Raw genomic sequence first — 12,777 nt, 5'->3', positions numbered from 1 at the left:
TGCCTGTCGGCGGGGACGGGAGCCTGTCAGCGGGGACGGGTGCCTGTCGGCGGGGACGGGAGCCTGTCAGCGGGGACGGGTGCCTGTCAGCGGGGACGGGTGCCTGTCGGCGGGGACGGGAGCCTGTCAGCGGGGACGGGTGCCTGTCGGCGGGGACGGGTGCCTGTCGGCGGGGACGGGTGCCTGTCAGCGGGGACGGGTGCCTGTCAGCGGGGACGGGTGCCTGTCAGCGGGGACGGGTGCCTGTCAGCGGGGACGGGTGCCTGTCAGCGGGGACGGGTGCCTGTCGGCGGGGACGGGAGCCTGTCGGCGGGGACGGGAGCCTGTCGGCGGGGACGGGTGCCTGTCGGCGGGGACGGGAGCCTGTCGGCGGGGACGGGTGCCTGTCAGTGGGGACGGGAGCCTGTCAGCGGGGACGGGTGCCTGTCAGTGGGTACCAGTGCCTGTCAGTGGGGACAGGTGCCAGTGCCAGAGGCTCCTGCAGAGCCGGGTACCGATGGGCCCAGGGGTGCATGGCAGAGGGTAGAGGAACTCTGCTGAGGCGGTGACTGCAGAGGAACAGGAGGCAGCCAGTGAGGATGGAGAGCCGGTTGCCCAACAGGATGAGGAGGAGGAGCAAAAGAGGCCAGGAGCCGGTGGTGCCACAGCGCTTATCTCCCCTCGCCCCATCGAGAGGCCCGAGGGCCACCGGGCTCCCCGAGGGAGGAGGCGGTTCTGGGGCCTGTCCCAGTGACTCCAGCAAGGGAGGTCCTGGAACACTCGGACTCCGCCCGTTCCATCCCTGGTGTATCTGGTGGACAGCGGGCTGAACAGGGTGGCCCCACGCCATCCAGCACGCCCGCCGAGCAGCCTGGCCCATCCAAGCCGGGCCGCCCCAGGAAACGCGTGCCGACGGGGTGCCACGTGGCAGGGCAGGAGTCTCAGCAGCCCGCCTCCACTCCTGCTGTACCGTCTGGCGAAACACCAAGGCATAGTGTCGGGCCCGAAGGCAAAGAAGTTAGACATGTAGTAAGTTGGCACGGGTGCAGGGCACAGCTTAGTTATAAGGGCTAGGGCGCTTGTATGTGAATGTCACAATTAAAGTCACTGTTATACCAAACCTAGATGCCTCTGTGCGATGTCCGGTGCCTGAGGGGTTGTGAAGCAGACCGAGTGGCGCTGGGGTCGAAGTTCGGTACAATGGTACAACCTAAGGTCAGGCGTGTGTCCACACGGGATGGCGGCACCAGTGGCCTTTGCCCATCAGCATAACCGCAACGTGCAAGCGTGTCTTCGCCATCGTCCTGCGATGCCAGCTGGCATGTCGCTCCTGCGGAAAACCCTTCCCACCCCCCCGCACCCTCCCCAGAACATGGAGGCCCCCTGCCCGAACCCCCCTCCCCCAGACATGACTGCACCCTTGGCCCCCTCCTCCTTCCCCCTCCCTCCTCCTCCTTCCCCCCCCCCCCCGAGCATGGCGGCATCTTTCCCCCACCCCATCCTCCTTCCCCCACCCCATCCTCCTTCCCCCACCCCATCCTCCTTCCCCCACCCCATCCTCCCTCCCCTACCCCATCCTCCTCCCCCCCCCCCCCCCCCACCAAGAGCATGGCGGCACCCTGCCCCAAAACCCGTCCCCGCCAGCGGTTCTCCGGCAGGCACAGCGCCGACCTCGATGACGCCGTTCTCGCCGGTTGGGAGAATGGCGGGTCAGCGTCGGACCGAAGTCGCACGAGAAATCGGCGCGAACAGCAATTCTCCCAAACAGCACGGCACGGGAGAATCCCGCCCCCCGGTGTTCTCACTTACTGTATACTGTGACCACCACTTTCTGCTCATCTGCGCTATTATTCTGTGATTTACAGATCACATTACATGGTGCTGTAAAATCCCATGCCTGCACACTCGGGAAATAGTCTGTGATCCAATTACTGCCAGTTGTTCTGTTGGGATGTATCCCTGGTTTATATTCCACGTTGATTATTGGGTCTGGACATGTTGTAGTGCAGTTCATCTCTAAAGAAGCTCCAAATTCCACAGCTGGGGGGTTTGTGTTGAGCCTGATCTCAAATCCAGTTACAATTGCTGCCAAGGAAACAGATCACAGTAAATCTCGGGATATTGGACCCATTCAATGTGGCATTTATTTTTATTTTTTTTGAATAATTTTTATTAAAATTTTCACAAAATATCAACAACAAAATGTAAAAGGAAACCAATAGAATTAAATACAAAACAAAATAACCCCGTGCCCCCTCCCCCCATACATAAATAATAAATTAACACCCGCCGAAACACATAGCAAATATATCCACCCCCTCAGATCCCCCAGTATAGACCTCGTCTGTAGTTCCTTCCTCCTTTTCAACTTCACTGGGTCCCCATCTTCTGCAAAACTCCGATCTACCTCCAACATCTCATCTATTACCCTCTGCCGTACCAACCTCTCCTCTTTGTCCACCCTGGCCTTAAACAAGATCACCTCACCCCTCACCACCGCCTTTAAAGCCTTCCAGACAACCGCCTTCGACACCTCACCTGTACAGTTGAAATCTACATATTCCTCAACTACTTTCTCAATTTTGTCACAGAATTTTCTATGATTCTATGAAAACCCTCGGTCCCCCAACAGTCCCACATCTAATTTCCACCCCAGCCTCTGTACTACCCCTTTATCCAGCACCATATCCACCCAATGCGGAGCATGATCTGACACTGCAATTGCCAAGTAAACCGACCCCTTAACCCCAGCCAGCAGAGCCTTCCCCGCCACCAAAAGGTCGATCTGCGAGTATACCTTATGGACAGCCGAGAAAAACAAGTACTCCCGCTCCCTCAGGTGCAGAAACATCCAAGGGTCCACTCTCCCATTTCCACCATTAGCCCAGCCAGTGCCTTCGCGCCCCCCCCCCCGTGACCAGACCAGCAAGCGCGGCAGTGACCTGTCCAATCTTGGCTCCTGCACCAGGTTCCAGTCCCCCCCTACTATCATATGAGTCAAGTCGGGGATGGCCCCAAACACCTTCTTCACGAATCCCACATCATCCCAATTGGGACCATATACACTTACCAGCGCCACTAGCCTCCCCTCCAGCGCCCCTGGCACAATCACATACCTACCCCCCTGATCTGCAACCGCATTCTCCATCTGGAACCGTACTTTTTTGCTGACTATTACTGCTACCCCTCGAGCCCTTCCGTTAAATCCAGAGTGAAACACTTGGCTAACCCAGCCCTTTTTAAGTCTCACCTGGCCCTTCACCCTCAAGTGCATCTCCTGCAGCATTGCTACATCATCCTTCAAGCTTTTTAAGATGCGCAAGCACCTTTGACCTCTTGACAGGACCTCCTAACCCCCCTCACGTTCCACGTGACTATCCGACTGGGGGTCTCTCACCCCCCCCCCCTTATTATCCACCATCACCATACCATCGGGCCCTGCCCCGTGAGCCTGACCCGCCCCTATCCATTATTGACATCGAACCCCCTCCCCCTGTCGTGTTATGTGCTCTGGGATAACACAGGCTGCAGCTGGATGCAGCTTTAACCAAAAGATACTCCAGACCTTGAAGTTAGTTCAATCCAATTTATTGAACCAGTAGCACAGTTAGCACAGTTCTCTGTGAGTTCGACTCTCTGCTAACCTAAGTGTGGTTACTCTGTCTGACTGAACCAGACTAGCTCTTAATCACGTGCTGGAGGTGTGATACTGTACATACACCCTGACTCACTCTGTAGATGTTCATCAGTGGAAAGAGGTGGAATGTGAGTGCCTCGTGCCTTTTATAGTGAGATACCACCCTGATAGACATCAATTCAGACGAGACGCTGAGAAGCAGTGAACCGATGCTTTAATAAGCTAAATATGTGCCGACCTGTAGCTCCTCCCACACTGACCCAGGTCAACAGGCTTTATACCTCCACCGCTGGGCGGAGCCACAGGCGGAGCCAACAGCAGCACCAATAATAACATTCCAACAGTACAACAGCAACAACCAATAACAGAACAGCAATAACAACAAGTATATACAACAGTGGAGATAACAATACTAATAGAACAGTATAACATATATACAACAGCCTTACATAGCCATACGTGGCTCACCACACACCCCTGAGTGTCCTGCCTGCTCATTGGTCATGTCCTGTTCTCTGTGTTCATTAGCTGCCTGTCTGTATATCATTATCTGCATGTCTGCATATCATGACACCCCCCTCTCAGAATCCCCCCATATGTCCTCTCGAAGAAACCCCACTCGTATTGATCCTCCCCCCCCCCCCCCCCCCCCCCCGCTCCCTCGTAGGCCCATCGAAATCTGCTAACCTGGCTCCAATGTTCTCAGCCCTCCTCTCCCCTCACCTCTGTTCACTAGCCGACTTCAGTTAGCTAGCAAAGGTGGGCCCCTCGCCCACAAGGCATTCTGTCCCCTCCCACCCAGTCCCAGAGGAAAAAGGAAAACAAAGAAAAACTTAGTGTTATGTAATGAGCCAGACTTGATTAAAGATCTTAAATTAAGGGAACACTTAGGAGGCAGTGATCATAATATGGTCGAATTCAATCTCCAATTTGAAAGAAAGAAGGTAGAATCAGATGTAAAGGTGTTACAGTTGAATAAAGGTAACTACCTTGAGAGAGGAACTGACGAAAATCGACTGGGAGCAGAGCCTAGTGGGAAAGACAGTAGAACAGCAATGGCAGGAGTTTTTGGGAGTAATTGAGGACACAGTACAGAGGTTCATCCCAAAGAAAAGAAAGGTTATCAGAGGGGGGATGAGGCAGCCATGGCTGACAAAGGAAGTTAGGGAATGCATCAAAGCAAAAGAGAAAGCCTATAATGTGGCAAAGAGTAGTGGGAAGTCAGAAGATTGGGAAGGCTACAAAAACAAACAGAGGATAACAAAGAGAGAAATAAGGAAAGAGAGGATCAAATTTGAAGGTAGGCTAGCCAGTAACATTAGGAATGATAGTAAAAGTTTCTTTAAATACATTAAAAACAAACGGGAGGCAAAAGTAGACATTGGGCCGCTCCAAAATGACGCTGGTAATCTAGTGATGGGAGACAAGGAAATAGCTGAGGAACTAAATAAGTACTTTGCGTCAGTCTTCACAGTAGAAGACATGAGTAATATCCCAACAATTCAGGAGAGTCAGGGGGTAGAGTTGAATATGGTAGCCATCACAAAGGAGAAAGTGCTAGAGAAACTAAGAGTCTAAAAATTGATAAATCTCCAGGCCCAGATGGGCTACATCCTAGAGTTCTAAAGGAGATAGCTGAAGAAATAGTTATGATCTTTCAAAAGTCACTGGAGATAGCTGAAGAAATAGTTATGATCTTTCAAAAGTCACTGGAGTCAGGGAAAGTCCCAGAGGATTGGAAAATCGCTATTGTAACCCCGCTGTTCAAGAAGGGAACAAGGAAAAAGATGGAAAATTATAGGCCAATTAGCCTAACCTCGGTTGTTGGCAAGATTCTAGAATCCATTGTTAAGGATGAGATTTCTAAATTCTTGGAAGTGCAAGGTCGGATTAGGACAAGTCAGCATGGATTTAGTAAGGGGAGGTCGTGCCTGACAAACCTGTTAGAGTTCTTTGAAGCGATAACAAATAGGTTAGACCAAGGAGAGCCAATGGATGTTATCTATCTTGCCTTTGATAAGGTGCCTCACGGGAGACTGCTGAGTAAAATAAGGGCCATGGTATTCGAGGCAAGGTACTAACATGGATTGACAATTGGCTGTCAGGCAGAAGGCAGAGAGTTGGGATAAAAGGTTCTTTTTCGGAATGGCAACCGGTGACGAGTCGTGTCCCGCAGGGTTCAGTGTTGGGGCCACAGCTGTTCTCTTTATATATTAACGATCTAGATGATGGGACAGGGGGCATTCTGGCTAAGTTTGCCGGTGATACAAAGATAGGTGGAGGGGCAGGTAGTATGGAGGAGGTGGGGAGGCTGCAGAAAGATTTAGACAGTTGAGGAGAGTGGTCCAAGAAATGGCTGATGAAATTCAACGTGGGCAAGTGCGAGGTCTTGCACTTTGGAAAAAAGAATAGAGGCATGGACTATTTTCTAAACGGTGACAAAATTCATAATGCTGAAGTGCAAAGGGACTTGGAGTCCTAGTCCAGGATTCTCTAAAGGTAAACTTGCAGGTTGAGTCCGTAATTAAGAAAGCAAATGCAATGTTGTCATTTATCTCAAGAGGCTTGGAATATAAAAGCAGGGATGTACTTCTGAAGCTTTATAAAGCATTAGTTAGGCCCCATTTAGAATACTGTGAGCAATTTTGGGCCCCACACCTCAGGAAGGACATACTGGCACTGGAGCGGGTCCAGCGGAGATTCACACGGATGATCCCAGGAATGGTAGGCCTAACATACGATAAACATCTGAGGATCCTGGGATTATATTCATTGGAGTTTAGGAGGTTGAGGGGAGATCTAATAGAAACTTACAAGATAATGAATGGCTTAGATAGGGTGGATGTAGGGAAGTTGTTTCCATTAATAGGGGAGACTAGGACCCGGGGGCACAGCCTTAGAATAAAAGGGAGTCACTTTAGAACAGAGATAAGGAGAAATTTCTTCAGCCAGAGAGTGGTGGGTCTGTGGAATTCATTGCCACAGAGGGCGGTGGAGGCCGGGACGTTGAGTGTCTTTAAGACAGAAGTTGATAAATTCTTGATTTCTCGAAGAATTAAGGGCTATGGAGAGAGAGCGGGTAAATGGAGTTGAAATCAGCCATGATTGAATGGTGGAGTGGACTCGATGGGCCGAATGGCCTTACTTCCGCTCCTATGTCTTATGGTCTTATCCAACCCATACAACTCAATGTGATAACATATAAACGTCGCAACAAAGACTGTCAATCAAACCAAACAAAAACTTAAACTCTATAACAATGTGAAGTCAAGTCACTACTACAGGTCAATGAAAAGACGTTATAACATTTATACGTTTTCCAGCTCCCCAATCGCAGTCCACGACCTCTCTTCCAGCTCTACTCCTCACTACTGTCCCAAGTCTTCTGCCTTCACGTCCGCCTCAGCTGCCTCCATCCTTGGTGTTGTTCGTCACCCTCAGCTTTGCTGGGTACACCAAATCGCACCCCCTTCTTGTACAGTGTCGCCTTAACCCCAACGTCGCTCGTTTTCTCGCCGACTCCACCGTCAAGTCTTGGTAAATCCGAACTCTCGCACTATCCCACTGCACCGTCCGCTTCTGCTTCGCCCAGTTTAACACCCTCTCCTGAATGTGGGATTCCTGGAAGCAGATAATAACTGCTCTTGGCGGCTCATTTACTTGGGTTTCGGCCTTAATGACGGATGAGCTCGGTCCAGTTCATAACGGGAGGGGCCCTGACCCTCCCCCATCGACTCCGCCAGCATCTTAGCGAAGTTGGCTGCGGGCCCTCTACCCCTTCAGGCAAGCCCACAATTCTCAGATTGTGCCGCCTCGAGTGGTTCTCCAAATCTTTGAGCGTCGGTCAAAGCCCTCTGTTGGCCTCTGCCACCCTCCGCAGCTCGTCCCTCATCGAGGTGAACTGGTCACTGTGCTGTGACGTGGCCTCCTCCATTTCCTTCACCTTTCCGCCCTGCTCTCTCAACTCGGCCATATTATTGTGACCACATCCTGATTGAAATGCGGTGACCAGCACTGTGGTTATTTGAGCGGGCATGGGAACGCGCAGCCAAGGCCGCTTATAACCCCGTTTTATACAGTGGGGAGCTCCAACCATCAGAACTCCCCATTGTAGTGAGAGCACCATTTTTAAATAGCAACCTCCGAGGCCCCCCAAACTATCCCCGACCTCCCACAGCCCAAATACACTATCGGAGGATCCCCGCAACCCCACCCACCCCACCCAACACCGGGCAACCTCGGCCCTATCACGTGCATGCAAAAAATGCCAGCTTAGCACCTTGGCAATGCCAACCCAGCACCCTGACAATGCCCATGCCAGCTGGCAGTGCAACCTGGACACCTTGGCAGTGCCAGGCTGGCACCACCCTACCCAAAGGCTATGCAACTGGTGGCCTCCAATCCCCTGGGAGACCCCACAAGGGCCATTCCATCTGCTGAAGAGCAATCACCTGAATTCTCTGAGCCTCAGGAACCTCGGGAATCTGCACATTACCGTGACGCTAGCTGTCTCGCTCTAATATGCAGATTTGCAACATCTCACAAAACCGTGTTGGATCTGGCGAGGTGTGGTGAGTAGGGTAGATACAGAGAGTGGGCGGCCCCGCAGCTCCGCGCAAGCTGCTTTTCGGGCGCAGTATGGGTGAAATTTAATGGAAAAGTTTTGAAGTTCATTTGTGCCGGATTTTCCAGGGAGTTTCCTGCCCGCTCTGCCGGCGAGCTCCCCATCGCTATTCAATGGCACTTAGTCACTTTATTGGGCCTGGGGAGCTTCTCACTGGTTTAGCCCACGCCTGCCCGATGACCAGAAAGCCCGCCTGAGGTCAATGGACCTTTACATGGCCCACGTCTCACCCGTGCGGGGCGGAAGAATCCAGCCCCTTATTTTTTGTTCATTGGGGAGTTGCACTCAGAGATCGGGTCACCATTAGAAAGGAGGTCCCAATCTCAAAGGGAGCTTGTGCATACCCTTACCCCCCACCCATGGGCAATGTCACCCCCACACACATGAGTTCTACCCCCCCCCCCCCACTGAAGTGAGGACACCCCGCTATGGGGTCCCTGGGGGCCCCCCTCTTCAGGCTTCTTCCCGAAGCTCCCTTACAGGCCCCCTCCAGGACCCCCACCTGTCATCCCCCAACTTCCCAGAGGCCCCTACTTACCTGCCTTGCACCCACCCACCCTTCAACCTCACCACCCCCCCCCCCCCCCGCACCCACCTTTCATGAGCATAGCCCCCCCCCTTGGGCCCTGACCCTTGGCAGTGTCACCCTGGCACCTGGGCACCCTTGTATTGCCAACCTGGCACCTTGGAAGTGTTCCTTCCAACTTAGCAGTGCCATCTGGGCCCCTTGGCAGTCCAGGTATCCACTTTGGAGGGGAAGTGCGAGGGAGCCACCCTGCCCTAACCGCCCAGTGGCCTCCAATGGCCTCGGACACCCTCCCTCCCCAGGTGATATTTGCATGGATCAGTACTGAACACTTCTGATGTGTTGGGTGTTCTGGATCACATACAGGTCACCAACACTTGAAATAGTGCAACACTATTTTATTTAATCATTAACTGTTTAAACATACTCGGACTGTGGGTTAATACGATGCTAGCTTTAACTAAAGACCTTTGCCTTGTCCTAACCAGTCGATGCACTCAGCACATGGTGAATGTCTGTGTTACAGGCTGTGAGCTCTGTCCTCCTGGCTAGCTGTAACTCGAATGAGCGGGAACTCTGATGCCCCCTGTCTTTATAGTGCGTGTGCTCTCACTGGTGATTGGCTGCGGTGTTGTGTATGTTGATTGGTCCCACTGTGTGTCCATCAGTGTGTGTCTGCACCGTGATATACTGGTGTATATTATGACATCCCCCCTTTTATAAAAAAATGTACCTGTGTGGCAATAAATAGTGTATGGTGAGAATGTCCCTGACTATGTGTGTGCGAAATATTTACAGGACTGTGTACATGGGAACTAAGCTATTTACATGGGAAGGTGCCTGGTGCAGAAAAACAGTGTGTCACAAGAATAACGAGATGAACACTATATATAAACCATGTAAACGAGTAAACGGAAGAACAGAACAAATCAGAAAGTCCATAAGCCCACAAAGTTCACAAAGTAAGTCTCTGAGGTGGGTGACGAATTCTGGTTGACCGCCTCGAGGGTGGGTCGGGAGCCCCCGGCTGAGGAGCGGGCTGGACTGTGTCAGAGTGAGGAGGATGCAGAGTGACCGGGATCTCTGCATAGTCCGTGGCAGGGTCAGCAGGAGGGCGAGGCGACAGCGGAGGATCACGTAGCGAGTGCAGAACGAGACGAAGGGCACGTCGATTGCGGCGCAGAATGGAGCCATCCGGTAGACGAACCAGGAACGAGCGGGGGGCCACCTGCCGAAGAACCACAGCGGTTGCAGACCAGTCACCATCCGGAAGATGGATGCGGACGTTGTCATCTGGAGCCAGAGCAGGGAGATCAGCTGCACGGGAGTCATGAGGCGCCTTGTCATCTTTGTCTACAGGAATAGTGCCAGAAGACTAGAGGATAGCAAATGTTGTCCCCTTGTTCAAGAAGGGGAGTAGAGACAACCCCAGTAAGTATAGACCAGTGAGCCTTACTTCTGTTGTGGGCAAAATCTTGGAAAGGTTTATAAGAGATAGGGTGTATAATCATCTGGAAAGGAATAATTTGATTAGAGATAGTCAACACGGTTTTGTGAAGGGTAGGTCGTGCCTCACAAACCTTATTGAGTTCATTGAGAAGGTGACCAAACAGGTGGATGAGGGTAAAGCAGTTGATGTGGTGTGTATGGATTTCAGTAAAGCGTTTGATAAGGTTCCCCACGGTAGGCTACTGCAGGAAATACAGAGGCATGGGATTCAGGGTGTTTTAGCAGTTTGGATCAGAAGTTGGCTAGCTGGAAGAAGTCAAAGGGTGGTGGTTGATGGGAAATGTTCAGACTGGAGTCCAGTTACTAGTGGTGTATCACAAGGATCTGTTTTGGGGCCACTGCTGTTTGTCATTTTTATAAATGATCTGGAGGAGGGCGTGGAAGGATGGGTGAGTAAATTTGCAGATGACACTAAAGTCGGTGGATTTGTGGAGAGTGCGGAAGGATGTTACAAGTTACAGAGGGACATAGATAAGCTGCAGGGCTGGGCTGAGAGGTGGCAAATGGAGTTTAATGCAGAAAAGTGTGAGGTGATTCATTTTGGAAGGAATAACAGGAAGACAGAGTACTGGGCTAATGGTAAGATTCTTGGCAGTGTGGATGAGCAGAGAGATCTCGGTGTCCATGTACATAGATCCCTGAAGGTTGCCACCCAGGTTGAGAGGGTTGTTAAGAAGGCGTATGGTGTGTTAGCTTTTATTGGAGAGGGATTGAGTTTCGGAGCCATGAGGTCATGTTGCAGCTGTACAAAACTCTGGTGCGGCCGCATTTAGAGTATTGCGTGTAATTCTGGTCGCCGCATTATAGGAAGGATGTGGAAGCATTGGAAAGAGTGCAGAGGAGATTTACCAGAATGTTGCCTGGTATGGAGGGAAGATCTTGGGCGAACTTCTCCGGTATCGGCGCGATGTCCACCGACTGGCGCCCAAAACGGCGCAAATCAGTCGGGCATCGCGCCGACCCAAAGGTGCGGAATGCTCCGCATCTTTGGGGGCCGAGCCCCACCCTTAAGGGGCTAGGTCGGCGCCGGACGAATTTCCGCCCCGCCAGTTGGCGGAAAAGGCCTTTGGTGCCCCGCCAGCTGGCGCGGAAATGACATCTCCGGGCGGCGCATGCGCGGGAGCGTTAGCGGCCGCTGATGGCATTCCTGCGCATGCGCAGTGGAGGGAGTCTCTTCCGCCGCCGCCATGGTGGAGACCGTGGCGAAGGCGGAAGGAAAAGAGTGCCCCCACGGCACAGGTCCGCCCGCGGATCGGTGGGCCCCGATCGCGGGCCAGGCCCCCGGGGCCAGATCGCCCCGCCCCAGGACCCCGGAGCCCGCCCCCGCCGCCTTGTCCCGCCGGGAAGGTAGGTGGTTTAATCTACGCCGGCTGGACAGGCATTTTAGCAGCGGGACTTCGGCCCATCCGGGCCGGAGAATCGCGCGGGGGGGGGGGCCGCCAACCGGCGCAGCGCGATTCCTGCCCCAGCCGAATAGCCGGTGCCGGAGAATTCGGCAACCAGCGGGGGCGGGATTCACGCCATCCCCCGGCGATTCTCCGACCTGGCGGGGGGGTCAGAGAATCTCGCCCCTTATGAGGAAAGGCTGAGGGACTTGAGGCTGTTTTCGTTAGAGAGAAGAAGGTTTCAAGGTGACTTAATTGAGTCATACAAGATGATCCGAGGATTGGATAGGGTGGACCGTGAGAGCCTTTTTCCTCGGATGCTGATGTCTAGCACGAGGGGACATAGCTTTAAATTGAGGGGAGATAGATATGGGACAGATGTCAGAGGTAGGTTCTTTACTCAGAGAGTAGTAAGGGCGTGGAATGCCCTGTCTGCAACAGTAGTGGACTCGCCAACACTAAGGGCATTCAAATGGTCATTGGATAGACATATGGACGATAAGGGAATAGTGTAGATGGGCTTTAGTGGTTTCACAGGTCGGCGCAACATCGAGGGCCGAAGGGCCTGTACTGCGCTGTAATGTTCTATGTTCTATTGTGTTGTGCACGAGACAGTTGCATTCGTTGAAGGACTGGAACGTGGTCGAGGTCTGGGACATGAATGGACGGCACCGTCGTCCTCAGGGTGCGACCCATGAGCAGCTGGGCTGGCGACAGGCCAGTGGACAGTGGGGCAGAGCGATAGGCCAGCAAGGCGAGGTAGAAATCGGACCCAGCATCAGCCTTGCAGAGGAGCCGTTTGACTATGTGGACGCCCTTCTCCGCTTTGCCGTTGGATTGGGGGTACAGGGGACTGGATGTCACATGCACAAAGTTGTACCTCCTGGCAAAGTTGGACCATTCCTGGCTTGCGAAGCAGGGGCCATTGTCCGACATCACCGTGAGTGGGATGCTGTGTCGAGCAAAGGTGTCCTTACAGGCACGGATGACTGCAGACGATGTGATGTTGTGCAAACGTATCACCTCCGGGTAGTTTGAAAAGTAGTCTACAATCAGGACATAGCCCCTGGCCAGCACGTGGAACAGGCCGACGCCCACCTTGGTCCAAGGGGACGTG

The 12,777-nt window shown here is 52.9% G+C and overlaps 1 protein-coding gene across 1 annotated transcript in view; it reads right to left on the bottom strand.

Annotated features, from left to right (window-relative positions):
* LOC140403216 (uncharacterized) overlaps window positions 1-12,777 on the bottom strand; it is a 220,242-nt gene that overhangs the window by 45,735 nt on the left and 161,730 nt on the right. The window contains exon 7 of the mRNA XM_072490975.1: window positions 1,789-2,064. Within this exon, the coding sequence (XP_072347076.1) occupies window positions 1,789-2,064 (276 nt within the window). The remainder of the gene's footprint in view (window positions 1-1,788; window positions 2,065-12,777) is intronic.

The sequence above is a fragment of the Scyliorhinus torazame genome, chromosome 27 (genome assembly GCF_047496885.1).
Source record: "Scyliorhinus torazame isolate Kashiwa2021f chromosome 27, sScyTor2.1, whole genome shotgun sequence".
Classification (NCBI taxonomy): Eukaryota; Metazoa; Chordata; class Chondrichthyes; order Carcharhiniformes; family Scyliorhinidae; genus Scyliorhinus; species Scyliorhinus torazame.
This window is presented reverse-complemented; position numbering and strand designations above follow the sequence as displayed.